This window comes from Armigeres subalbatus, chromosome 2, assembly GCF_024139115.2.
Source record: "Armigeres subalbatus isolate Guangzhou_Male chromosome 2, GZ_Asu_2, whole genome shotgun sequence".
Lineage (NCBI taxonomy): Eukaryota > Metazoa > Arthropoda > Insecta > Diptera > Culicidae > Armigeres > Armigeres subalbatus.
In genome coordinates, this window is record NC_085140.1 from 56,543,706 (window position 1) to 56,569,121 (window position 25,416).

At 40.9% G+C, this 25,416-nt stretch overlaps 1 protein-coding gene across 4 annotated transcripts in view; it reads right to left on the reverse strand.

Moving 5' to 3' along the window:
• LOC134208681 (ribosomal protein S6 kinase beta-2) overlaps positions 1-25,416 on the reverse strand; it is a 172,685-nt gene that overhangs the window by 14,971 nt on the left and 132,298 nt on the right. For all 4 annotated transcript variants that reach the window (XM_062684477.1, XM_062684475.1, XM_062684478.1 and 1 more), the window contains 7 exons: positions 11,103-11,234; positions 10,902-11,035; positions 10,641-10,832; positions 10,477-10,567; positions 10,170-10,418; positions 9,993-10,100; positions 9,449-9,927 (listed from right to left, as the gene is read on the reverse strand). In XM_062684477.1, the coding sequence (XP_062540461.1) occupies positions 9,449-9,927; positions 9,993-10,100; positions 10,170-10,418; positions 10,477-10,567; positions 10,641-10,832; positions 10,902-11,035; positions 11,103-11,234 (1,385 nt within the window). The remainder of the gene's footprint in view (positions 1-9,448; positions 9,928-9,992; positions 10,101-10,169; positions 10,419-10,476; positions 10,568-10,640; positions 10,833-10,901; positions 11,036-11,102; positions 11,235-25,416) is intronic.

A 25,416-nucleotide genomic window follows, 5' to 3' on the forward strand; every position in this document is an offset into this window, starting at 1 on the left:
TCAATGTCAGACCATAAACACATCATCTTCGAATGGGAAGGGGTCTAACGATGGAAAAAACGTTTAAAGATCCTAAGAAAACTGATTGGGAATCCTACTCAGCTATCCTACGATCCGAAGAGTACATCATAGAAAGTCACATCAAGTCCATAACACAATTGGAAGATGCGTCCAAATCCATTAAAACAAAATCCTTAACGCCTACCAAGAGAGCTGTCCAACTAAATCAACTAGTTCGAGTAGAGACGTTCCATGGTGGAATAAAACTCTTGAGAAGCTTAGGAAAACTGCGCGTAGGGAGTTCAATCGTGCTAAGCGAACCGGCGATTGGAGCCTATACAGAAAGGCCCTGACGAACTACAACAAAGAAATAAGGTCAGCCAAACGGAAATCGTGGATTCTAATGTGTGAAAGCATAGAGAATACACCCGTAGTGGCCAGACTCCAAAAAACTCTTTCAAAAGACCACTCCAATGGTGTGGGTAGCCTCCGAAAGACGGATGGTTCGCTCACTGTAGAGCCTAGCGATCTTCTTCTTCTTCGTTGGCATTACATCCCCCACTGGGACATTGCCGCCTCGCAGCTTAGTATTCATTAAGCACTTCCACAGTTATTAACTGCGAGGTTTCTAAGCCAAGGTTACCATTTCTGCATTCGTATATCATGAGGCTAACACGATGATACTTTTATGCCCAGGGAAGTCGAGACAATTTCCAATCCGAAAATTGTCTAGACCGGCACCGGGAATCGAACCCAGCCACCCTCAGCATGGTCTTGCTTTGTAGCCGCGCATCTTACCGCACGGCTAAGGAGGGCCCCAGGAGAGCCTAGCGATACACTGAGCGAATTGTTAAAGATCCACTTCCCTGATTCAATCCCTGAGTCGAGCATCGGCGACCAAGGCACTGGAATTGCTGTCTCAGATCCACAAGAGATCCAATCATGGGTTTCTGGGTCTAAAAAAGACGCAATAAAGGTTGCAAAGGAAGCTTTCACTCGGGCCAGGGTTGAGAGGGCTGTGAGATCTTTCGAGCCATTTAAGTCTCCTGGCATGGATGGAATATTTCCAGCGTTGATCCAAAAGAGGAGAAAACACTGGTTCCACCCTTGGTTGAGATTTTTAAGGCGAGTCTGATTTTGGGGCACATACCTAACGATTGGCGTCAAATCCGGGCTGTCTTCATTCCGAAGGCAGGCAAGAGAGATAAAACCAACCCCAAAGCATTCAGGCCGATAAGTTTATCCTCTGTAATGCTCAAAATTATGGAAAAGGTACTATGCGAGTACATAAATCACAAATTTATGAAAGCAATGCCTTTGTCAAAAAACCAATTCGCTTATCAAAGTGGAAAATCTACGATCTCGGCACTACATACGGTAGTTAAAAAAATCGAAAAAACACTTAATGCAAAAGAAATTGCTCTTGTAGCATTTCTTGATATTGAGGGCGCATTCGATAACGCTTCTTATTCGTCTATAGGGTCAGCAATGTTGAGGAGAAAATTCGACCCATGCATTGTTACCTGGGTACATGCTATGCTAGCTAATCGGAAAATCTCCTCTGAGCTTAGCGGTTCATACATCACTGTTAAAGCAACAAGGGGGTGTCCGCAAGGCGGAGTGCTTTCTCCTTTGTTGTGGTCACTGGTGGTGGATGAGCTTCTAGACAGCTTAGAGAGAAGAGGCTTCGAAGTGGTTGGATATGCTGATGACGTTGTCATTATTGTACGAGGCAAATTCGAAAGTGTTATCGTGGAAAGAATGCAATCTGCCCTAAATCACACTTTTCCTGGTGTCAAAAGTATCAACTAGGCATAAATCCTACAAAAACTTCCATTATCCCTTTCACCAAACGGAGAAAGGTACAACTGAAACCCTTTTCTTGAATCAAACACAATTAGTTTATTCAAGTGAAGTAAAATATCTAGGTGTCATACTCGACGCAAAGCTTAATTGGAACTCTCATCTCCAATCAGTTGTGCAGAAAGGTCTCAATACACTTTGGGTTTGTTCAAAACCCTTGGTAAAAGATGGGGCCTAAAACCAAGTATGATCATGTGGATATATAAAACCATTGTCCGTCCCAGGACAACTTACGCTTCCCTTGTCTGGTGGCCTAAAACTAATGAGGCTGCTGCAAGGGCTAAGCTCAACAAAATCCAACGCACCGCTTGCATAGCCATCACTGGTGCAGTTCGTAGTACACCCACTTTGGCCCTAGACGCAATGCTTCACCTGCCCCGGTTAGATCAATTCATAAAGCTGGAAGCGGAAAAAGTGCTCTAAGGTTAAAGAGAACAAAAACACTGCTGTCGGGAGACCTTACGGGTCACCTCAGCATATTAAATGAATTTGCCATAAATCCCGCAATAGGAATTTGTAGTGACTGGATGGAAACGGTAGTCAATTATGACTTACCTTACGATGTGTTCATTCCTTCCCGCCAGGAGTGGGAAGGAGGTGGACCAACGTTCCAACAGGCTCTATAAATTTCTTCACAGATGGTTCGAAAATGAATAATCTGACAGGATCCGGAATCTATGGCCCTACAACAAAAATTTCTGTCCACTTAGGACAGTGGCCCAGAGTATTTCAGGCGGAAATATATGCAATATTAGAATGCGTGTTATTATGCCTGAGGAGAAAGTATAGATTTGCAAAAATATGTATTTTCTCTGACAGCCAAGCGGCACTTAAGTCGCTTAATAACTACACTTGTAACTCAAAGCTAGTGTGGGAATGCATTCTGGCTTTGAAAAACTTATCCATACGCAATCGAGTCTACCTATATTGGATCCCAGGACATACGGGTCTAGAGGGAAACGAGATTGCTGATGAGCTAGCCAGGAATGGATCTAATGAAAGGTTCATTGGCCCTGAGCCCTTCTGCGGGATCTCAGACTGCTCTGTAAAATGGAACTGAACAAATATATGGTCAGTCAAATCACATCAAACTGGAATGCACTTCCCCATACGAGCCAATCCAAAAGGCTCGTAACGATTAACCCAAGAAAACCCAACAACTATTAGGTCTCAACAAAGGGATCTCAACATCTACACCGGTCTAATAACTGGACACTGCCCCTGCAGATACCATCTACAAAAGATCGGAGCAATCCAAGCCTCAAATTGCCGCTTCTGTGACGAGGAGAGAGAAACATCAGAACACATCCTCTGCTATTGCAGTGCACTCACCCAACGTAGGTTCAAAGTTCTCAGCAAGCCCTTTGACCTGCCCTGGGCCTGCTGACATATGGATCTTATCCCCCAAGGACGTGGTTGGCTTCATAAAGCTAGTCTCGCCAGAATGGGGGAGTCACATACTGTAACTCAGGATCTCTATTCATCAATAATAGATGGTCTTGAGTTCAGTCGATACCAAGGTATCTCAGTGACAAACATGTTACTGAGATAACTTGCGTATTTCACAGTAAAAGGGTATATCACAATAGTCCTAAAATCTGGACGCAGTGATCTTCACCCGACAAACGAGGAAAAAAAGTTCATCTGCGCAACTGCATAAACGGTTTCCATTCAAATCTACGGTTGCGTTTTCCATTAGCGAAGCAGGATATTATACTGACATTGCCACATCGACATCGATTACCAGCGTATTCGAACCAGACCATACTACCCAGCACCCATGGCCTGCTATCAGTGTTACCGATTCGTCCACACAAGACAAAGGTGTCAGAAGCAGAACCCAACATTTGGCAACTGCGACCAGATACATGACATTACGCAGGATCAGGGCCGGATTTAGCCGGAAAGGGGCCCCGGGTCCGACGGTATGTGGGGGCCCCACAATGTACAAAAAAGGTTGGTTTTGGTAATAAGATTTGTGGGGGCCCGGGGCCACGGCCCCCCATAAATCCGGCCCTGCGCAGGATGTACGATGCCAAAACCCTGCATACTGTGCCCGGTGTAAGTCAAACGACCATTCTGTTAGCAGCCGCAAATGCCCGGTGTATCAAAACGAGGATGTAATACAACACATCCGAGTGGATAGAGGTTTATCATACCCTGATGCAAGGAGAGTTTTCGAAGCAAGTACTGGCAAGCACTCTTTTGCAGGCAATGCCTCCCAAAGCAAAGAAAAAACCATCTCCGACTTATCAGCGAAGCTAGAAGCCTTGTCTGGACAAATAGTTGAAAAAGATGCCAACATAAAAAAAAAACTTGAGGATAAAGTTTGTGCTGGTAATAATTTCAACAACAATACCGAAATCCACCGTCTCGAAAAAATGATTACCAGCATGCAAAGCGAAATACAACAGAAGTATGAGAGAATACAACCTCTGGAAAAAGCCTTAGTGAAAGACTAGAGGTTGGATCTTGTCCGTAAGCATGGTACTATAGAGAAGCTCGTCGGTAGAGTTGCGTTTTTTAAAGAGACTGTAAATTGGAAAGAACCCGAAATCCAAGTTTTACGTGCGGCTAACAAGAACGCTCTAACCCACGTCGATCAAAACAAACCCAGGTTTCAACGACAACAAACCACCAAAATTCAGCCTTCCCACGTAGCCCCTAGTACTCAAGAGTACAACAACCAGATAGATCCAGCCAAGAAGACACCCACCACATCTGCTTCCAATGCCAAAAAAGACAAGGAAACACCTTTCGCCACGCCTGCAGTTCTCCCCACACCGAAAGATAAAAAAAGATGCAGATAAACCAAAGCCCGTCCTTTGCGCCAAACGAACTAAGGTAACGAACAATCGATGTATATTTCCGATACGGAAGATGTTCTCGCACTTGAAGAAGAACTTTGCAACAAACCATAGTTCATAGAACACGACATTTCTAGATTATGCTATTGTCCATCAATAATACAAATGGCTCCTCTACCGAAAAAACGCCCTTACCACGAAAACAATACACCGGCTCAAGCAAAACATGCAAAGCTGAGTTAGAGTACGTTTCCACCGTGAAAACTTACTCGATGTCCGTGCCAGAACGTATCGAATCTTATGTGTCGTGTGATTACATCAGTATCCCCCCTCAGGACATCAACGGAACTTATATGGCGAGCAGAAAGGATCAGGCCTTGGGCAGTCGGAGTACCATCAGTGCGGAAGACTTTGGTGGACCGGAACTGGTGGACAACCTCTGGCGTCCGTTGGCAAACTCCTTAAGAATGGTATGCAAGGGAGCAATGGTAATATCATGTGGAGAGAAAAGTGGGACGCGTGATAACTTCATACTACCACATCAGGACATCGACGAAACCAAGAATGCGGGCAAACGGGATAAGGCCTCTGGCAGTCGGGGCACCACCAGTGCGGAAGACTGCGGAGAACCGGAACTGGTGGACAACTTCCGGCGTCCGTTGGCAAACTCAATCGGAATGGTTCGCGAGGGAGCAATGGCCATACCATGTGGAGAAAAAAAAATGGGACGCGTGATAACTTCATACTACCCCATCAGTACATCGACGGAACCAAGAAACAGGATAATAGGTACTTCGAAAAGTCGGAGCACCATCAGTGCGAAAGACTTTGGTGTATTGGAACTGATGGACAACCTCTGGCGTCCGTTGGCAATAATAATCTTGCAGATCTGGAATTACTGATATCGGATTCCTCACCAGTCACAATCGCCATCCAGGAGGTTAACAGAGCAAATAACAAAACGATAAGCAACATGTTACAAGGCCAATACGATTGGATTCTAAAAGGCGGAGCAAACATTTATCAATCTGCAGCGATTGGAATCCATAAATTAACTAGGTACGTTGATGTCATCCCTCCCTCCGATCTGATCGCAGTAGCAGCCAAAGTGTAATCTCCTTTCCCTTCGTCAGCATTTATGTACCAACCACGGAGTGCAATACACTTGAGGAGCGGCTGTGAAAACTCCTGTATCAACTCCCCCCACTTTATCTAATCCTGGGAGACTTCAATGCGCACCATATCAGCTGGGGTTCGCGGAAGAACAACGACAAGGGCTCTGTAATTCTCAGGGCATCGGAAAAGGCAAACCTTCGTGTACTATTTAAACGACGTCGTAAAATAGGGGCCGCAAATAAATTCGGCTTCAGTGGTCGACTGCGGATGACCCTTCGAATAGAGATCATCAATCTATTGCAACTGCATTGCCCAAACAACAACTAGACGCCCTCGATGTAAATACGACTGGCCATTGTTTCTAAACATAATTGAGATCAGCTCCATAGAAGACGATACGTCACTCGAAGATTTAGTGAACACAATCCTTGCTGCAGCCTCTGAAGCTGTTCCGAAAACAAGCCCAAACGCCGGACGTCGAGCGTTACGGTGGTCGACACTGAAAACCAAAGCCGGTGTCAAATTAAGGAGAAAGGCCCTCAGAAAAATGAAGCGAACTCCAAAGAACCACCCATACGCTGAAGCAGTAGCTGCGGATTACCGCTCAAATCGCAATGCTTGCAGGGATACAATCCGTTCCGCAAAGCGCAAGTCTTGGGACAATTTCCTGAGCGGCATAAGCAGCGACAGTTCAACTTTGAACTGTGGAAAAGCATAAACGCCTTGCAAGGGAAACGCAACACCAGCGGTATCGCGATTAGCACAGACAATGGAATCACAAGATACCCGAAGATAGTTGCGAACATCCTCGGCGGTTTTTTTCGCCAAACTAAGTGCTCGCAGCGGTTACAATCCCGATTTTACTCGGCTTGAATCCATTCGCCCTCCGAATGACCATCCCGGTGATCGATTAGACGAACCATTTTCTCCTGCTGAATTATCTTTTGCGCTAAGCAGTGGAAGATGTAAATCAGCGGGGCCCAATGAAATCGGGTATCCTTTTCTTCGTCACCTGCCACCCATCGACAAAAAGGGGTCTTGCTAAAAAACTTCAACAGAATTTGGGCAGACAAAACTTTTCCCGTTGAATGGCGACACAGTCTAGTTCTCCCTATCCCTAAAAAACATAATCTCCCTGACCAGCTGCTGCAGCAAAGTTATGGAATAAATGGTCAAAGAACACTTCGTCAAGGTTGCGGAGCAAGTACATATTTCGCCACTATCGGTCAAGTTCTAGACGACGCCCTCGAAAAAGGCCTCCACGTGGACTTGGCCACGTTGGACCTTTCGAAGGCGTACACTCGTACTTGGACTCCAGAGGGGCTCAGAAAACTGGCCAGCTGGGGTATCGGTGGCAACACAGCGGTAACACTATTTCTTTGAACGGAGTGTACGAATCCTTACCAGAAGGCGTCTTTATTTTGTATTTGCGGATGACACCGTTATTCTTATAGCAGGACACAAACCTGCTTTGATCCGCAAGAAACTTCAAAGAGCCATCGAGGCAGTGCTTGGGCAGTATCGATCGGGTTCGAGCTATCGTCATCTAAGAGCCAGTTGTGTTCAGGAAAGCACCGCGCTAAAAAGAATCCTCATAATATCCGCGGAGAAGAAATTCCTTTCGCGGCTACTGTTCGCATCCTCTGAGTATACTTAGAACGGCACCTGAGTTTTCAGTCTCATTGCGATCGGATTAAAAAACAATGCGTAAGTCGTTTCAATCTGTTACGAATCATCACAAGCAAACACACAAAACAATCGTGACGTGGGATTGCGGTCACACAAGCAATCGTCTGCAGCAAACTACTCTACGGTGTTGAACTACTATGTAGAAATTCCGACAGCGGAATAAACAAACTCGCACCAACCTTCAACCGTTGCACCCACTGTCTGTTGGCCTTTCTACCTCGAACACCCGCAGCATCCGCATGCGTCGAAAATGGAATTCTGCCTTTCCGACACGTTTTCGCAATAGCAGTATGGTCAAAGGCCGCCAGCTTCCTAGAGAAGGCGAGCGGAGATGATGAGGGAGTGTTCCTCCTCAAGGAGGATATCAAGTTCCTCCAACAGATTGCTCACAAGACCCTCCCCCAGTGTCCACAGTCCACTGGGTTGGACACGAAGCGTGGGACTACTCTCCACCCAGGGTCCTATGGGTTTTGAACACTCCAACCAAAGAAAACATGAACAGCCACACTTTCGTTCCGCGCCTCAATGATCTCATAAAGACAAAACTGAACGGCTTTGAGCTTATCTGCACAGACGGCTCGAAATCTGCAAGTGAAGTTGGCTTTGGAGTCTACGGACCCAATTCAAGCACATGCGAAGGTCTTCCTAAACCTACTTCAATCTTGTCGGCCGAAGCAACAGCCATCCTTTCAGACGTTAGGAACTTCAACAACAAAGCAATTATAACCGAATCAGCCAGTGTACTGAAGGCCCTCTAGAATCCAAAGAACCGACACCCTCTAGTGTAAGCTATCAGAATGTTTTCGAACAACAAAACCACATGCGTATGGGTCCCAAGTCACTGCGGTATCAGAGGAAACGAAGCGCGGATATACTGGCAGCAAACGGCATATCGAAAACTCCAACGAATCCTGAAGTACCTGCAGCAGATTTAAAAATCTGGATCAAAGCGGAAATTTCCTCGGCTTAGGAATATAAAAGAGAGTCAAAAATCTCTTAAAATCATGACAAGCCATGAAAAAAAGTTTATCTCACTTTTACGAGTCCGAAATACCTCGTCGGATGTTTTGTCGGTTCCGTCTTCCGACAGGTTTCTAGAAACCAATAATATGATAATATGAAACCAATAAACGATATGCTCAAGTGGCAAACGTAGTGCAGTTTACGTGACTACCGATACTGTAAACGAAGACATTTACCGCAAAGAGTTCTAGAGAAACGTCTGCTTCCTCTGTTGAAACACGATGGCCCTACGATCTACCTTCGTGCCACTATTCAAATGGTCGGAGTTCAACCAAATCGCACCAAGCGCCAACAATAAAATACCCATTTTTCTGCCAAAGGTATCGTTTATCAGATTTAATTGATCACAAATCGTATCGGATATCCCTCAGTCCCATTACTTAGGAATTAGGATATCCTACAACAAATGCACGTATGAATTGATATGAAATGTTTTCCGTTTTCCTTTCACAAATGTTGTCCTTTACTGGTAGGAAGCTCATTAGATCGTACCCAAGGACGTGAACCTCCCCCTCCCCACTGCTCCGAAATTTAATGCCCATCGAAAAATACTGATACTATTATGAAGCATCCCAAGAAGGTCAAATCTGAGAAGGACAAAAAGAAAAAGTGGATTCCCGTACAGAAGAAGCTGCAGGCAGATGTTGTACAGAACCTAATGAGTGGTGTGTGGTGTGAGCATACGGTTATCGTATTGAAGTTGAATAAAATGAATATGCCAAAAGCTTACTAATGGGCTATATTTTATTGTGTGAAAGCTTGAAAAGGGTCACTCTGAAAAGTAAGGTTGAGGATAGACAATTCTCAAACGAGGTTTCCTCTTTTTCTTAAACGGTAAGAAGGATTCTAGACTGAACAGAAAACCAAGCGCGTTTTCTGGATTGGCAATGCAACGACATTACAGGTAGATGTTAGTTGCACCTGTTACAGCAAGGACAAGGAATACTCACTATGAAATCGGCAGCTCCGCATACACCTCCATCATTTCATCCTGAGGGGAAGGCCGTGGTGCGAACGGCTGCAGATGTGCCGGCGTATGTCGAGCGTTCGGTCCCGCCACGAACTGCGTACTTCTCGACGCTGACTGCTGTGGCGGTTGCTGCTGAGGTTGTGACTGTTGTTGATGTGGCTGTTGCTGCTGCTGAAACACTATATGATGCGGGTGCTGCTGGGACTGATGATGATTCGATGCCATCGCCTGCGACCGAGGCATACTGAGCATCTGTTCGTCCGCCAAAGTAATGGCACCGTTCTCTATCGTGCCGCCAAACCGATGGTGTCCGTGCCCGCTTTGGTGGTGATGACTACTGTGATGATGGTGATGGTGGCTGCTATGGTGTTGTCGCGGCATTCGTCGGGGCGAGCGCGCCGTCACTACTCGTGGCTGTTGCATTTCTTCTAGAACTGAGGGGGCGACGTAGGTGAATCCCTGTTTACAAGATGTGTAAGATTAGAATGAGGAAAACAAAAACATGAAGCTGCTCCAATACTTACTTGAAATATTAAATTGGCACTTTCACTTAGCGTCGAATCGTCCGGCGAGTCGACGGGTATCTGTTTAGTAAACTTTGTGTCGAACTGCGAGACGTCGTCTTCACTTCGCTAGAGTTGGAAATATATTTAAAAAAAATAATTCAATCGATATTATCTTCGGAACTACGAACTCCTTACCAAGACCGGCTTGATTGGTGGATCCAAACGTCGCGCTAGAACGTCATCCCAATTCACATTTTTGAAGAATGAGTGCGATCGCACCGCTTGTCCGTCTGACGATCCGCTTCCGAGTCGTTGCGACACTTGTCGCTTCATGAGCCGGCGGATGAGATCTCTGGAATCTGCCGCCAGGTATGCGGGGATGTTTAGCTTTCCTTTCAGGATGGCGTCTATCGTGTTTTTGCGGTTATCTGCTGTGAAGGGAGGCTAAAATGGAAACAACAAATTAAAAAAAATGTAATTTGAATCTTTAGGTAGAACTTACCATGCCCGTTAACATGTCGAACATTAACGCACCCAGTGACCACCAGTCGACAGCTTTGCCGTGACCACTTCTCGTTAGAATTTCTGGAGCCCTAAATAAAACATGACAACGAACAATTAGTTAGCATTCATGATTTGGATAATTAGATTGTTGATGACACTCACATATACTCAATAGTACCACAGAAAGTGTGCGTCACGATTCCCTCCTGTATGTGTTCCTTGCAAAGGCCAAAATCTGTCAGCTTGACGTGACCTTGGGCATCTAGCAGTACATTTTCCGGTTTCAGATCTCGGTAGATGATGCCCAGATTGTGCAAATGCTCTAGTGCGAGGATGATTTCACAAAGGTAAAAGCTGAAATGAAAAGCCGAATAGAAAGATGAGCTTCCACCGAGTCATAACCATTGACCACAAACCACCTACCAAGTTGTGTCCTCTAAAAATATTCCTTCCCGCTCTAAATGCATAAATAGCTCGCCCCCGCTCAAATACTCTAGAATTAAATACAATTTTCCACCTGTCTGGAAGGCGTACACTAATTCTACTATAAATGGATGCTGCAATGAGGAAGAAGAAAAAAATGTTATCCACTGGTCGAATGGGCGAACTACGATTTATACGAACCCGCACTGCTTCCAGGATATTCCGTTCCGCACGTGTGTGGGCTGTGTCTTTTTGATTCCTAACTATGGACGCTTTTTTCAGCACTTTCATGGCGAAGTAGGAGTTTGAGTCGGCACCGGTAGTTTTTCGAACCTATGGGAGGAAATCGAGAAAAGGGAAGAAAGTTATACAAGTGTTAAAATTTATTACTTACTTAAAAATTACTAATCTCATGTAATTTCTTTTAAATAATTTCAAATGTTATACGCAACACCAAGGACATAATTGTTTTTGTACCTGATGAGAATCATCGCGACTATTATAGTGCATTGCATAGAGCAAGCCGTTCTGTATCATTATTATTAAAAAGTATAAAGAGATACATCAGTCAGTAGATGCAATCTACTAGGAGTCTAGGAGAATTCCTTTCTAAAAAGTTTCTAACATTTTCACAATTTTTTTAGCAAAACATTCAATTGGCAAATAAGATCAAAAATTATTTCAGGAGGAAGGTTTACATAATAATTTTATTTAAGCATGCAATGTGTAGCTAACAAGACAAAATTTGAACCACTCTAAGTTGACTGTACAATATCATCGTAATATTAGCTAAGCACCTGATTATTAACTTTGTCTATCAACTTCCGAACAATGTGTTAATAACTGTTATCAGCCTGATAACCCATAATCGATAGATGGTCATTACAGTTATCAATATTCCGAACCCCTGTTCACATGCTTTACAAATAGCTGGGCCTGGACAATTCGTTAATCACAGTTCCCCACTTACAAACAAGCTAATTGAAAAAAAAAAGCAAGTTTAATATGCGTTGAATTGACAAAACAGTCGCACGGGAGTCGGTGCGGTAGATTTCACGTCCGCGCTGTGGGTCATAAATCCCACAGCAATTAATAAAATATGCACTAAGCTGATACATTCCTTCACGCCGTTTGTTCATCGGTCAGTAATCGTATGGGCATTTTAACGATTCTGCATGAGATAAGTTTTGCTAGAATAAAACGAAGTTGTGCAGAGATGGACACCAATGCCTATCCTAATCAATTTAATTGCTACCATAGAGTGTAGGTGGTATGCAATAAACCAACTACATATAGATGTTTAATATTGTATATGTAATATTATTGAAAAGATTTACGAGTGCACAAGTAGGTCATTTCCTCGTGCGTTTAATCATTGAGAGTGGTGATTCAAAATATCTAGGGATGAGACGCCAATTATAAACGAATCCCAACATTTCTCTCCAACTTACATGGCGCTTTGTTCCTTAATGGAACTTTTAACTTATTGCAGTTATCAGCATTTCTAGTTATTTATTAAATAGAAAACTGTTTTAAAATTTGTTTAGTGGAATGTTTTCACTTGCCATAAAATGAGTTAGTACTACATACAGTACTTTGTACCGTTACAGACAAATACTTCGATCTCAAAAGTAAAGTCATCTACTGTGTTTCGTACTTGACTTGACTTCAGATGTAAAAATTAACGTGGTGTGAAACATGTTCTTTTGAACGGAAGTAAGACTAGAGAAATACATAAATAGATCAGATTTGAAAACGATAAAATGCGTCTCTAAGCTCGAAATAAATCCTATAGGACTTTGTAGAACCAAGGAAGGCTGTTCTTCAGTCATATATTGTCGGGGTTCAGTCAAACCGCACCAAGCGGGTTTTTAGCTGATTAGTGATATTTTGTTAGTAAAAGGAAAACTGAAATCATGTTATGTTATTTCATACCTACAATTCAATTAAATCTGCTAAACGAAAACTTGGGCAGAATAATAGAATTTTTTTGATTGGTGCTACAGAAACCAATACAAAATATTTTTATCAATCATTGAAGCTAGTCTATTATACGATTCATCTTCATATTTTTTAAACGTTCTTTCGTCAGTATATATAAGCAATACACGGCTTATACATTTCCAATTTCAAAGATGTTGGAATTTGTCGTAAAGAAGATATGAGTAGAACCATAAATCACACACGAACGGTAGTTTTACACATCGCGATAAAAAAGTACTACATAGTAGCATTTTGTAACAATGACGTAGTACAGTGCAGGGTTGTTACAACTACGCAAATTTCGTGATTTTCACGGATTTATTTTTGGCGCGGATTTAGTTTTAGACGTAAACTTAATAATAAATTGCTAGATCTAAGGATGTTTGTTTGTAAATTAGTTTTATGTCTTTCTTGATGGGATTTTATTTTTATTAGCAAATGTTGCTGAGAACAAAGCTTACGTTTGAAGGCTTTTAACATTATTCTTCGGATATGTCCAAGCCCTTATTGAACGGCATGTATTATACTCTCAAAACATGCCTATTGAAGGACATGGACACCCATTTTCACCTTGTCAATTTCTTTGTAATTCCGAGATATTTGTCAGTTTCTGATTGATTATTCAAGATGAACCTTACAAATCTGTTGGGGAAAGATAACACGTAGTTTAGATGATCTCTGATATAAGAAAACGTGAACAGGCTTGTCAATCTGACAGTATGGGAAGCAAGTGATGAGGAGATGAGATTGCCGTATTTAGCTGTTACAACTTTACTTCCAACCATTTTCTGCTTTTGATGCGTGGAATTGCGTGTAGAAAAACGGATGACGCATTACCATCCAGCAAATCTGATGTACTGAGACTGAATTTTTTGAACAGTATGTCCATGAATGTCGAATCTACTGTTCAATATAGCGCTCGAGGGAGCGATTAGGAGAGCTGGTGTGCAAAGAAGCGGTACCATTATCACAAAATCGCATATGCTCCTGGGATTTGCGCACGATATCGATATAATCGGCATTGATCGCCGTGCCGTGGAAGAGCCTTTTGTACCTTTTAAGAGGGAGGCAGCGAGGATTGGACTTACGATCAATACCAGCAAAACAAAGTACATGATCGCTGGCAATCAACGTGGGTTCATTAGTGGTGGTGGTAGTGGAGTGGTGCTGGATGGTGAAAAATTTGAAATTGTAGAAGGATTAGTGTACCTTGGATCTCTAGTGACGTGCGATAATGATGATACCCGCGAGGTGAAAAGGCGTATCGCAGCTACGAATAGGGCTTATTACGGACTTCGTAACCAGCTTAAGTCCCGTAGTCTGCAAACGAAAACGAAACTCGCGCTGTATACTACTCTGATTCTTTCGGTGGCTTTATACGGCCATGAGACATGGACGTTAAAGGAGGCTGATCGGAGAGCTCTTGGAGTGTTTGAGCGTAAGGTGCTGCGGACAATACTCGGCGGTAAATAGGAGAACGGTATCTGGCGGCGTCGCATGAATCACGAGTTGTACCAGGTGTATAAAGGGCTGGATATTATTAAGCTTATACAACACGGCAGACTACGGTGGGCTGGTCACGTTGTTCGTATGCCGGAAGAACGCCAAGGGAAGATAATATTTAGTAGAGAACCCGGAAGAGGCCGCAGGCTTCGTGGAAGGCCGCGTATACGATGGATTTTTGCAGTTGAAGAGGACCTGAGGGCGCTCAATGTTCAGGGCGACTGGAAGCGATTGGCCCAGGATCGAGTCCAGTGGAGAAGGAAACTTCATTCGGCGTAGGTTCATCGAAGGGCTGTAGCCAGGGAATCATTTTTTTTTCGAATGCGCCTGCGAAACAAGCGACAAAAGAGAACCAACGACAAAGCTTTGTTTTTGTCGGAGATAATAATGACAAAGATCCGAAAATTTTTGTCAGCAACAAAAAAGAAGACAATCTTGTTGCTAACTTTTCATCCCGTTATTATGCATTATTTCTAGTGAAAATTTCGGTTTTATGTTATCAAAGTTTCAGCTATTATGAAAATATTCGAGAATCGAACAATGATTACAAAATTACCAGCGTATTTTCGGAGATATCAGAGCATGCAAGGCAAATGATTCTTGTCATATTGTGTTCGGGTTCTGATAAAGGTTTGTCGCTAGGTGCGTTTGTCAGTAACAAACTCCGTTGATGACAAAGAGTATATTGTTAGGCGTTGCTCGAATATTGATTCCTGGCTGTAGCCCATCAAGTATCAAGTATGTCCAGGAAACTGGGAGAGTTTTTTTAATGACTGCTACCAGCGATCGTAATGCTCACTTAGGGTGCGGCCAGAGTAGATGCGAAGTGCAAAGCGAAGCGCCCATACGATTTGACCAGAGACGATGGTATTATATAGAGACACGCGGAGAGAATGAAAGCAATTCTGGCTTCACGGCCAGCAGACAAAAAAATCTGTGCAATCGGCAACATAAAAATTTGTGAGAACTTGAAGTGACTCTCAGTGTGAGCAGTTATTTCGTTTGCTCCAACTACATATTTCTCTTCTTTAGCACCATTTCCTTATATTCAACAATAAATATGATTAAAAACCCAAATTTATCCACCGGTGGTGATGATGCCTTTCTCGATTCAATATGTTGAATTCGAATTAATGTTGTAAATGCAGTGCTTATTGCCTACATTTCGGCGATAAAAAGATTTGGTGCAATTCTAGTACGTTGCTTAAAAATTCTCACCGTGGGTTACCGTGGGTTGCGCCACGGCTAAAATTATTAATGATTCAATGTGCATTTGTGTTTTTGTTGATTAAAAAATAAAAATATAATTCAAACTGCTTGATTTATTAAAAAACAAAAACAATAGTGTCCAACTAGGAAATTTGCTCCGTCGAATGAAACCAGTTGCACTCGAATCTGTGAAGCCCTTCTATATGAAACGCGTTTAACAAAAAAAATATTTCTGGGCTACACGCATACTCACTTTTGGAGTGAAATTATAGCCTTCTGGTACAACTTTGTTGTACGAGAAAGGCAAAACCATATATAAATTTGCTATGAGAACTCTGAAAACATCTTCAAATACTGAACTTTTCAAACTTTTTTATAATTTCTATAATGTTGATAACAATACCTATCTTGCATTTAGTACCGATTGGTAATGTTTGTTTACTTTGCTCGTTTGGTACCGCGTTTGACGGTTCGTTTGGTACTTTCGGCTTCACTGTTTGCGGGTCTCCTTTGTGTGCAATTTTCGCGCGGCGTCGCGTTGAAGCGTTTACTCTGGCAGGCATCTTATACTCATGAGCAGAAGATGCTTACTCACATGCATATTTTCGCCGAGAAATCATTTTACGGGAAAGAAAAAAGGCCTGGTGAGGGATTACTATTTTTCCCTCACTGTCAGTGCCGCGAAAATCTATAAGAAGACTTCCAAAAAATGTTATCGAATCCCGGGCAGAAGCCATGAACAGAATAACAAAACTTGATATGGATTTGATTGATATAAAAGACAAAAAACAAGCAACAATATCAAAAAGTTGCACCAAAATATCATTTAAATATCAAGATATGCTATGGATAAGAACAAACTAATGGCACATGATATTGATCACTTCTTACAAATAGCATAACTTGATCTCCTTATGATATTTTAGTGCAAAATATTGATATTGTCGTCTGATCTTTTATCTCTTATATCAATCATCTTAATATCTCATTTTGCTATCTTATCAACATTTGATATGATTGAGCTATTTTCGTCTACTCGGGATATGTTGGTATTTATGTTCGTTCAGCACAAGGCTTGCGGATTATAGGGGTAGTAGGGGCAATATGAACATACGGGGCAATATGAGCCACCCTCATTTTGAGCTTATTGACTAGTTTTATCATGTAAAAGTTATATGATCTTTAAGAGGATGCTCCACATATGCATCAACGTGAAAACCGCATTAAAATTTAATTCAAACATGAAAATATACTTGAAAATGTACATTTTCGCTGCATAGGCAAAATTATTATAAGAATTGAAGTTTATAAATAAGGTTTTGACACAAAACTGATTAAAATACAGGTCAAAAACACACCACAATCAAAACATATATTAAAATTGAATATTGTGCACACATGTTTGTATTGATACAAATCTGAATTTATCATAAAACTTTTTTTTCCCAAAACCGGTCTCTATGGGGCAATATGGGCATACCTGCACAGAGCAAGATATCAGGCCTTAAAATGCGAACAAGTTCAAATTTCAGTAGTCAAATACAAGAATATTATCATATATGTAAGATTCATTACGGAAAAATTACAACAGCGCATTACTGCGATTGAAACAGAAAAAATGATCAATTGGTCAATGAAATGTGGCTGTTCAAACGGTGAAGAGTGACAAATCGGTTCAGTCCGGTGTTGTGCGGTTTTTTAATTTTATTTGGTATGGAATACTCACAACTATTGTAGGAATATCATATTCTTCCATATTACGATACTTTTTCGCCTAAATAAAGGTTTTGGATGGGTGGCCCATACTGCCCCAAATGGTGGCTCATATTGCCCCAGTATAGTCGGGAACACACATTGAAATCAATACATTTTCAAAAGTGCATTCCAACAATTTCCAAACGCATTTTTCGTCATTCATCGACGTAATATGAAAGGTAACATTCTCTAGTATAAGTCAACTACATTTAAACGATGTTTTTTGAGCTTTTCGGCGCTTTTCGGAACGATTTCCTTAGGTGGCCCATATTGCCCCGATCACCCCTACTGATACTTAACGGCAGGCAGAGAAATTAAATATCGGGAACGTAAGTTAGCAGTTCTTAAATGAATTACTGTTTAAAGAAGATTACCAATGGTGCAGACAGCAAGAATTATTTCAATTTAATGATGAATTTACATTGATAGGAAGCATTCAATTGAAACAATATAATCAAGAATATGCTCAGTTAGATTTTCCAATCATCATTACCGTGACGTCTGGTTACGGTGTCCAGTTCTTCATTCCGTTGTTCAGTTAGAAATTGACTGCCAATAATAAAAGCTTTTCAGAAAAGTCCCCGCAAACTCTTGAAAAAGTTTAGTGTGAAATTGAGACTTGCAAAAACCCGGTTTTGATAGTATGTACCAAGAATGTTTTAGAGTTTCGAGACCCGAAAATACGATCCTGTTTTAACATACGTACATAGCTGGGTGGTACGAATAGAATCGATTTGGATGTCAATCTGAAGCCAAAACTTTCTATTTATGCCGGAGCCAAATATTGAAGATTATGGTTATGTTCGTTTCATATCTAATATTGACATTGGCGTAAATAAGGGGGGGCTAGGGGGCTTAGCCCTCCCTAGAAAAAAATTAGCCCCCCCTAGGATTTGATAAGTTAGTTAGCAGTGATATCAGTTTTCAACATATAGCTATAGAGTTATCTCTCATATTCAATCTATCATATCTATATAATAAAAATGAAATGGTCTGTGTTCGTATCCGCATAACTCGAAAATGGCTGGATGGATTTTATTCATTCCTTCAGCAGTTACATTCGTTATAGCTTCCGACGGGTTTATATGATATTTCCTCAGTCTAAAATCATTAGTTAGGTTGAGTAAATAATGAAATACTGATATAAAGATTCGTATGGGAATCTCACATAGGCAGTGCTCAACGTTCATTTTCGCCTACTATGCAGGACAACGTCTGCCGGGTCAACTAGTCTTCTTCTATATAATAAAAATGAAATGGTCTGTGTTCGTATCCGCATAACTCGGAAACGGGTGGATGGATTTTCTTCATTCCTTCAGCAGTTACATTCGTCATAGTTTCCGACGGGTTTATATGATATTTTCTCATGCGAAAATTACTATAAAGTTGCGTAAATCGTGAAAAACTAAAATGAAGATTCGTATGGCAATTTTGCACGCGCATTTTCGCCTACTATGCAGGACAACGTCTGCCGGGTCGACTAGTCTTATATATAAAAATGAAATGGTCTGTGTTCGTATCCGCATAACTCGAAAACGGCTGGATGGATTTTTTTCATTTCTTCAGCAGAAACATTCGTTATAGTTTCCGACGGGTTTATATGATATTTCCTAATGCGAAAATTACGAGTAAAGTTGAGCAAATCGTGAAAAACTAAAATTGTGATTCCTATGCGAACTTTGCATGGGCAGTTCGGAACGCACATTCTCGCCTACTATGCAGGACAACGTCTGCCGGGTCAACTAGTCTTATATATAAAAATGAAATGGTCTGTGTTCGTATCCGCATAACTCGAAAACGACTGGATGGATTTTATTCATTCCTTCAGCAGATATTTTCGTTATCGTTTCCGACGGGTTTATATGATATTTCCCCATGCGAAAATCACGGGTAAGATGGAGTAAAACGTGCAAAACTAAAATTAAGAATCGTATGGAAATTTTGCATGGGAAGTTCACAACGCGCATTTCCGCCTACTATGCAGGACAACGTCTGCCGGGTCAACTAGTCTTATATATAAAAATGAAATGGTCTGTGTTCGTATCCGCATAACTCGAAAACGGCTGGATGGATTTTCTTCATTTCTTCGGCAAGTATGTTCGTTATCACTTCCGACGGGTTTATATGATATTTTCTCAAGCAAAAATCGCGAATAAGGTGGAACAAATCGTGAAAAACTAAAATTAAGAACCGTATGGAAATTTCGCATGGGTAGTTCACAACGCGCATTTTCGCCTACTATGCAGGACAACGTCTGTCGAGTGGAAGAAAAATTAGCTTGTTTCTGAATTCTGAGAAAGATTCCCATCAGCATCCGAGAAGGATTCTCATCAGAATCCGAGAAGAATTCTCACTTCAATCTCTAAAGAATTCTTTTCGGATTCATCGAAGTATTCCAATCGTAATCCAGAAGAATTCCTACTGGATTCTTTCCAGTATTGTTAAGCAATACCCTTGGGAATCTGTGAAAAATCCATGGAGGATTTGCTTTAGAATCTCTCGCTCCGGAATATCTGCAGATTCGTTTTAAGATTGGTTTAGGAATTCCTTGACAAATCAGAATCCTTCGGCGATTTGCTTCGTAATCCTTTGAAGATTTAATTCGGAGTCTCTCGGCGTTTTTCAAATGATCTGCGTTGGAATCCGGCTGACGATTAGCTTCGGAATCCCGCGAAGAATTCCTTCAGAATCATTCGACGTTTCGTTTCGGAATACATCGACGGTTTGCTTCAGAATTTCTCATAGATTTTGTTCCGAGTCCCTTAATGAATTTTTGTTTAACCATTCGACGATTTGCTTCGAAATCCTTTGATGATTTGCATCGGAATCCCTCAACGATTTGCGTCAACATCCTTGAGGGATTCCCTTCGGGATCACTGGAGGATTCTTTTCGAAATAACTGAAGGATTAATTCGGAGTCGCTCGACGATTTGCTTCGAAGTCCTTCGACGGATTGCTTCGGAATCCTTCGACGATATGCGTCTTCATCCCTGGAACATTGCTCATGAAATACCTGGAACCATCATATTGGAATTCCTGGAGGGTTTTCGACGAAATCCCTGGAATATTCCCCTTCAAATTCCTGAAATATTCCCGTCGAAATTCCTGGAGGGTGAAGGATCCCTGGTACATTCTCGTTGGAGTCCTTGAAATTTTTACGTTGGAATTACTGAAACATTCCCTCCGAAATCTCTGGTAGATTCCCTTCATGATCCCTGGAGGCTCCCATCGGTATTCTTGAAGGATTCATGTCGAAATATCTAGAGATTCCCGTCGGAGTCCCTGGAACATTCTGGAACATTCAGGATCACTAAAGGATTCTCATCAGAATTCTTGGAAGATTCTCGGCGGAATCCATGTAAATTTGCACTATTTTTTTTTTCATTTGAGATAGATAGAATATTTATGAAGTATGCAAATATATCCACTGCCTGACGCTAGTCGAGCGCAATTAAACACAGACTGTGAGTTGTTGCTCACACGTGCACACGTGCACGTGCTTGAGAAAAGAGAATAATATGAATGAGTGTGATTGATCCGCAATTGCCTTACGTGGTTGGACTGCATTTGTCACATTACCGCTGATAACTTGATGAGATGTTAAAATGTTCGAGAATTTTCAAAAAGAGAAAAAATATAAAGGGGCTATAGCCCCCCCTAGGCATCCGAGGTAGTTACGCCAATGAATATTGATAAGCATTGTTATCATTTGTGAAAAATATAAAAATAATCTTAGTTTGAGTTTTGTATTCTTTGTTACAAATATTTTCACATTATATTTCGAGTGGAAAATTACTAAAAATGCTATTGAATTTGAAAAGCACTTGTTACGAAATTTCAAGATATTAAACAGCTGTTTTTAGTAGGAATGTAAGTAAACCATCATAAAGGCATGTTGAGTCTCGCGCATTTGATCGCCCTCATGCAGCATGGAAAGAGAAATTCAAAAAATGGGAAATGTTTCACAGGTAAGTAACTGCGAAATAATTTTGCTCATGGAAGTTATTTCAAACTATCCCTCTACTCGCTGGAGAGCAGAAAAGCGGCTCTATCCGCAGTACCCAGGTACATAGTCCAAAATATAAACCTTGAAATCCACTTTGAAGGTGTAGATGCAATTGACACTGGTAAAAAATGTCACTGATAGGCAAATGAGACTCCTTATTTACATGCAATTAAATTAATTGTCAGAATCCCCATCAACCGCAACTTGTTGCAAGCGGATCGGTTTAAGATAAGTGTCAGAAAAAAGTGATTGTTTATAGGCGTTTTTGCATATAAAGTATTTAGGCCATAATATTAGAGCCCGTAGTCTGATCCGTCCAATTTCCAATAGGAGAAAATGGGAAAAAAACTCCGTCGAATTCAATTTGCTACGATCAAAACGATTAAGGATAAGTGCCAGTGCTTCCATATAAAGTTTGTTTTTGAAGCGAACATATATCTTTCCATAAATTTAGTGTATTTAGGCACTGTATTTAGAATCTTTAAACAAGTGTAATTTTGTGTCCATATTAAGCTTGATGAAGTCTTCATTACTTCTGTTTCTCTGTACCGTGTACCACGAGACTCTGGCCATCCAAAAGATGCTCTCTGACGAACCAAAATCGAGGAATGTCTGCGAATTTTCTTCAATTTCTGCAGAAAGTTCTAGAGCGATTTCCGCAGGAATTCGTGAAGAGATTTTCGCAAGTAGGCTTTGAAGATTTTCCGTAGGTTGCTTTTGAAGAATTTACTTGAACTTACGTCAAAATTCCTAAACGAATTTCCGAATAATTTCCCAGGGAAGCTTTTGTACAATTGTTGAGCGACTTCTGCAGCAGATCAAAGAGCAAAAGGGGGGTATTTTATTTCCGTGAGAATTCCCGGAGGATTAACCACAGCAATTGCTGGGATGAATCTGCACACGAATAATGAATTTCTGCAGAAATTCTCGGAGGAGTTTTCGCAAATATTCTATGAAATTTTGGCTGAAATTCCAGCACGGTTTAAAAATGTTACAACCATGTTATATTTTGTATTATTTGTTTCTTAATACGAATGCCGGACCGAAAACCGGAGCTGCATTGTCTAATCTCTTAATCTCTACGCAAGTTTGTCTTGTGATCAATAACAAAGAAGAAATTCAGAAGAAATTACGGTGTTGGCAGATTTTTTTTTTAATTATTTGCCAAGTTTATCTATAATCAATTATGATCAAATCTGACCTGAACATTTTATTGTACATCAATGTATCAATGTAACTTTATAAAGTTCAATCCAAGATTTTTTTTTATGTATACAGGTTATCCGACTTGTCAATATCCCCAACTCGCCATCTTGGATTATTGTATGGAATTTATGCTCGTTTGTTTACGTTTTGCACTGAAAATGTATGTTCCCCCTTCCGCGCTGGTTATTCCCATCTACTGACGAAGTCGGATAACCTGTACATAAAAAAATCTTGGTTCAATCGACAAAAAATCAACTAACCATAACCGAACAAAACATGCCAAAGCCATTACCTAATTTTAAAAGTAATGCTTATTGAAATAGTTTTGGCTGTTTAGTTTTGTTCACTTAGCTGCAATACTTGTAGTGGGCCATATAAAGTGGTTGGGCCATATAAAGTGGTTGTAATACTAACTGCGAGTTACTTAGTATGTAGAGGAAATGCTAATAGAATACTAAGTTAAGAAGCAGGCCAAGTTCCAGTTGGAATGTATGAATTGAATAAGAATATTGTATTTGCTTAGAATTTAGTTCTGAGTCGCGCGGATTTGGCGAGGAATGGATTTCATGTCGCGCGGAAATACGCGCATTTGATTTTTGGTCGGCGCGGATTCGGCGCGGAAATATTTCAGGATCTCCGTAACAACCCTGACAGTGTAATTATCTACTGTTGGTGCTTTAAAAAAATTGCTCAAAAACAACTTACTTGTGGTCACTGCGCGGTTATGTGGGAACGTTAAGTTTGATAGAAGCTAAAGGCACAAAAAATGTAGTCACAAGTTGATAAAACAATGTACCTTGCGTCTCCATATGCCTGTATGCTTATTAGAGTGGGGCGTCATGGTCATTTTTTCAAATCAATGGTTTTTCGAAGCCACTCTGGGTCCTGAACAACTGTGCAGAATTTGCGACCGATTGGTTGCTTCCTCGCTTTCCGCATCGCGCTTGAAGTTTGTATGGAAATTAGTATGGGAGAACGTATATTTTTGCATTTCTACTACTAGAGGTTTCAGTTCATTGTTAACCAAGTGGCACATTGCGTTAAAGTATAACCCAAAGGATGCCGAAAAACTTTGCTGAAGAAGGCACGTTGCTGGAACGTCCACGAAAAAAGTTATAACGCTTCGAACATTGAGTGTACAAACCATATGCTAAAATCGTTTATTCTGCCAGCACTGCCGTACTACGTAGACTAATATTTTAACTGAATGTTATTTCAAAATAATTGATCTAATACCCGATCAGGAATACATAACAAAATTATAACTCAATTCTATCAATGGTTGTTATTTAAAACAACGTGTGTTATAATTAGATAATTCGATAAAAATATGTCTTCGGCCAGTTTTATTTCATATCAAAATTATAACAACATTAGTTATGTATATTTACACGAAATAATTGCCTACATTTTTTGATATTGGAAAAAAGTGGAGGTAATCACCTCCAGTATAACTTGAATCAATGTTCGATGATAATAGCTAGTACAAAATTATTTTCCTACATTATGGATGGAAATCCGGCGTTGTAGCGTACCACATTTTTATACGTGATGTAGGCAATTACCATGAAAGTAAATTTTTGTACCTCATAATCATTTCAACGGTTGTTATAATGTTGAAATGAAGATAACCACCCCTGATATAATTATGTTACGGCTAGAGGGAATTTTGATATAATTTTTGTTATTTTAACAACTAACCAGCCAATTTTATAACACATTTTGTTACATTATTTTTCTGAAATAAATAACTCCCCTTGTTATAATTTTGTTATGCATTCTTGATCGGGTAGGGCTTTAGAGATAATGGGAGCTATCTGGAATAATTTCACAAAGAAAAAAATCCGACAAGAAGGAAGATGGGTTTTGCCCTCGGACAATCCAAGACAAAATTTTCAAAACGACTTATCTGCTTTTGTAAACAAAGACTCAAACGACGATTTGACGAATCTGATAGCTCTCCAACGCAAGCCAACACCATCAACAGGTAGCGGAAACCTTCAGCTACCTATTGATGGTGTTAGTTTGCGTGGGAGAGCTATCAGATTCGTCAAATCGTCGTTTGAATCTTTGTTTACAAAAGCAGATAAGTCGTTTTGAAAATTTTGTCTTGAATCATAGGTTGTCCGGTAGTGCTGGCAAAAACATTGATTTCTTGCATATGGTTTGAACAATAAATTTTCGAAACGTAATAACATTTTTTGTAGACCTTCCAGCTACGTACCTTCTTCGGTAAAGTCTTTCGGCATCTTCCAGACTATATGCTAACGTTTTGAGTCACGTGATTGACGATAAATTGAAGCCGCTAAGAGCAAAAATGTAAAAAAAACGTTTTCCCATACTAATCTCCATGTAAATTTGAAACGCGATGCGGCATGCGAGGTTGCGACCAATCGAGCCTATATTTTGCACAGTTGATTGGGGTCCCAAAACGATTCAGAAAAACCTTGATCTCACTTGATCGGACGAAGTTTGCGTTTTTCCATACAACTGTGCCCCACTCTAATGCTTATATGGTGAACATTTTTAAAACTTGTTGGCATAAAAAGTAATACATTTTGAAAAGTAATGGAATTACGGACTTGGCGTCCTCGTTTTTTCAGGAGAAGGTTTGCTACAACTTTTGTGAGAACACAAACCTTGTATTTGTAAAGTAGAAAACATCGAAGGATCGATAATTAAGCTGAATACCTCCAAAGAACCGCTTTATCTTATTGATAAAATGTCTGAAAGACAACATTACGCTAAATCGCATAACAGAAGAACAGTGGAGTCAGTTTTTACGCAAGGGATACGTACCGCGTGAATACAAAAAAACGCGCACAAATAAACAACGTACATAAAAAAACGCGT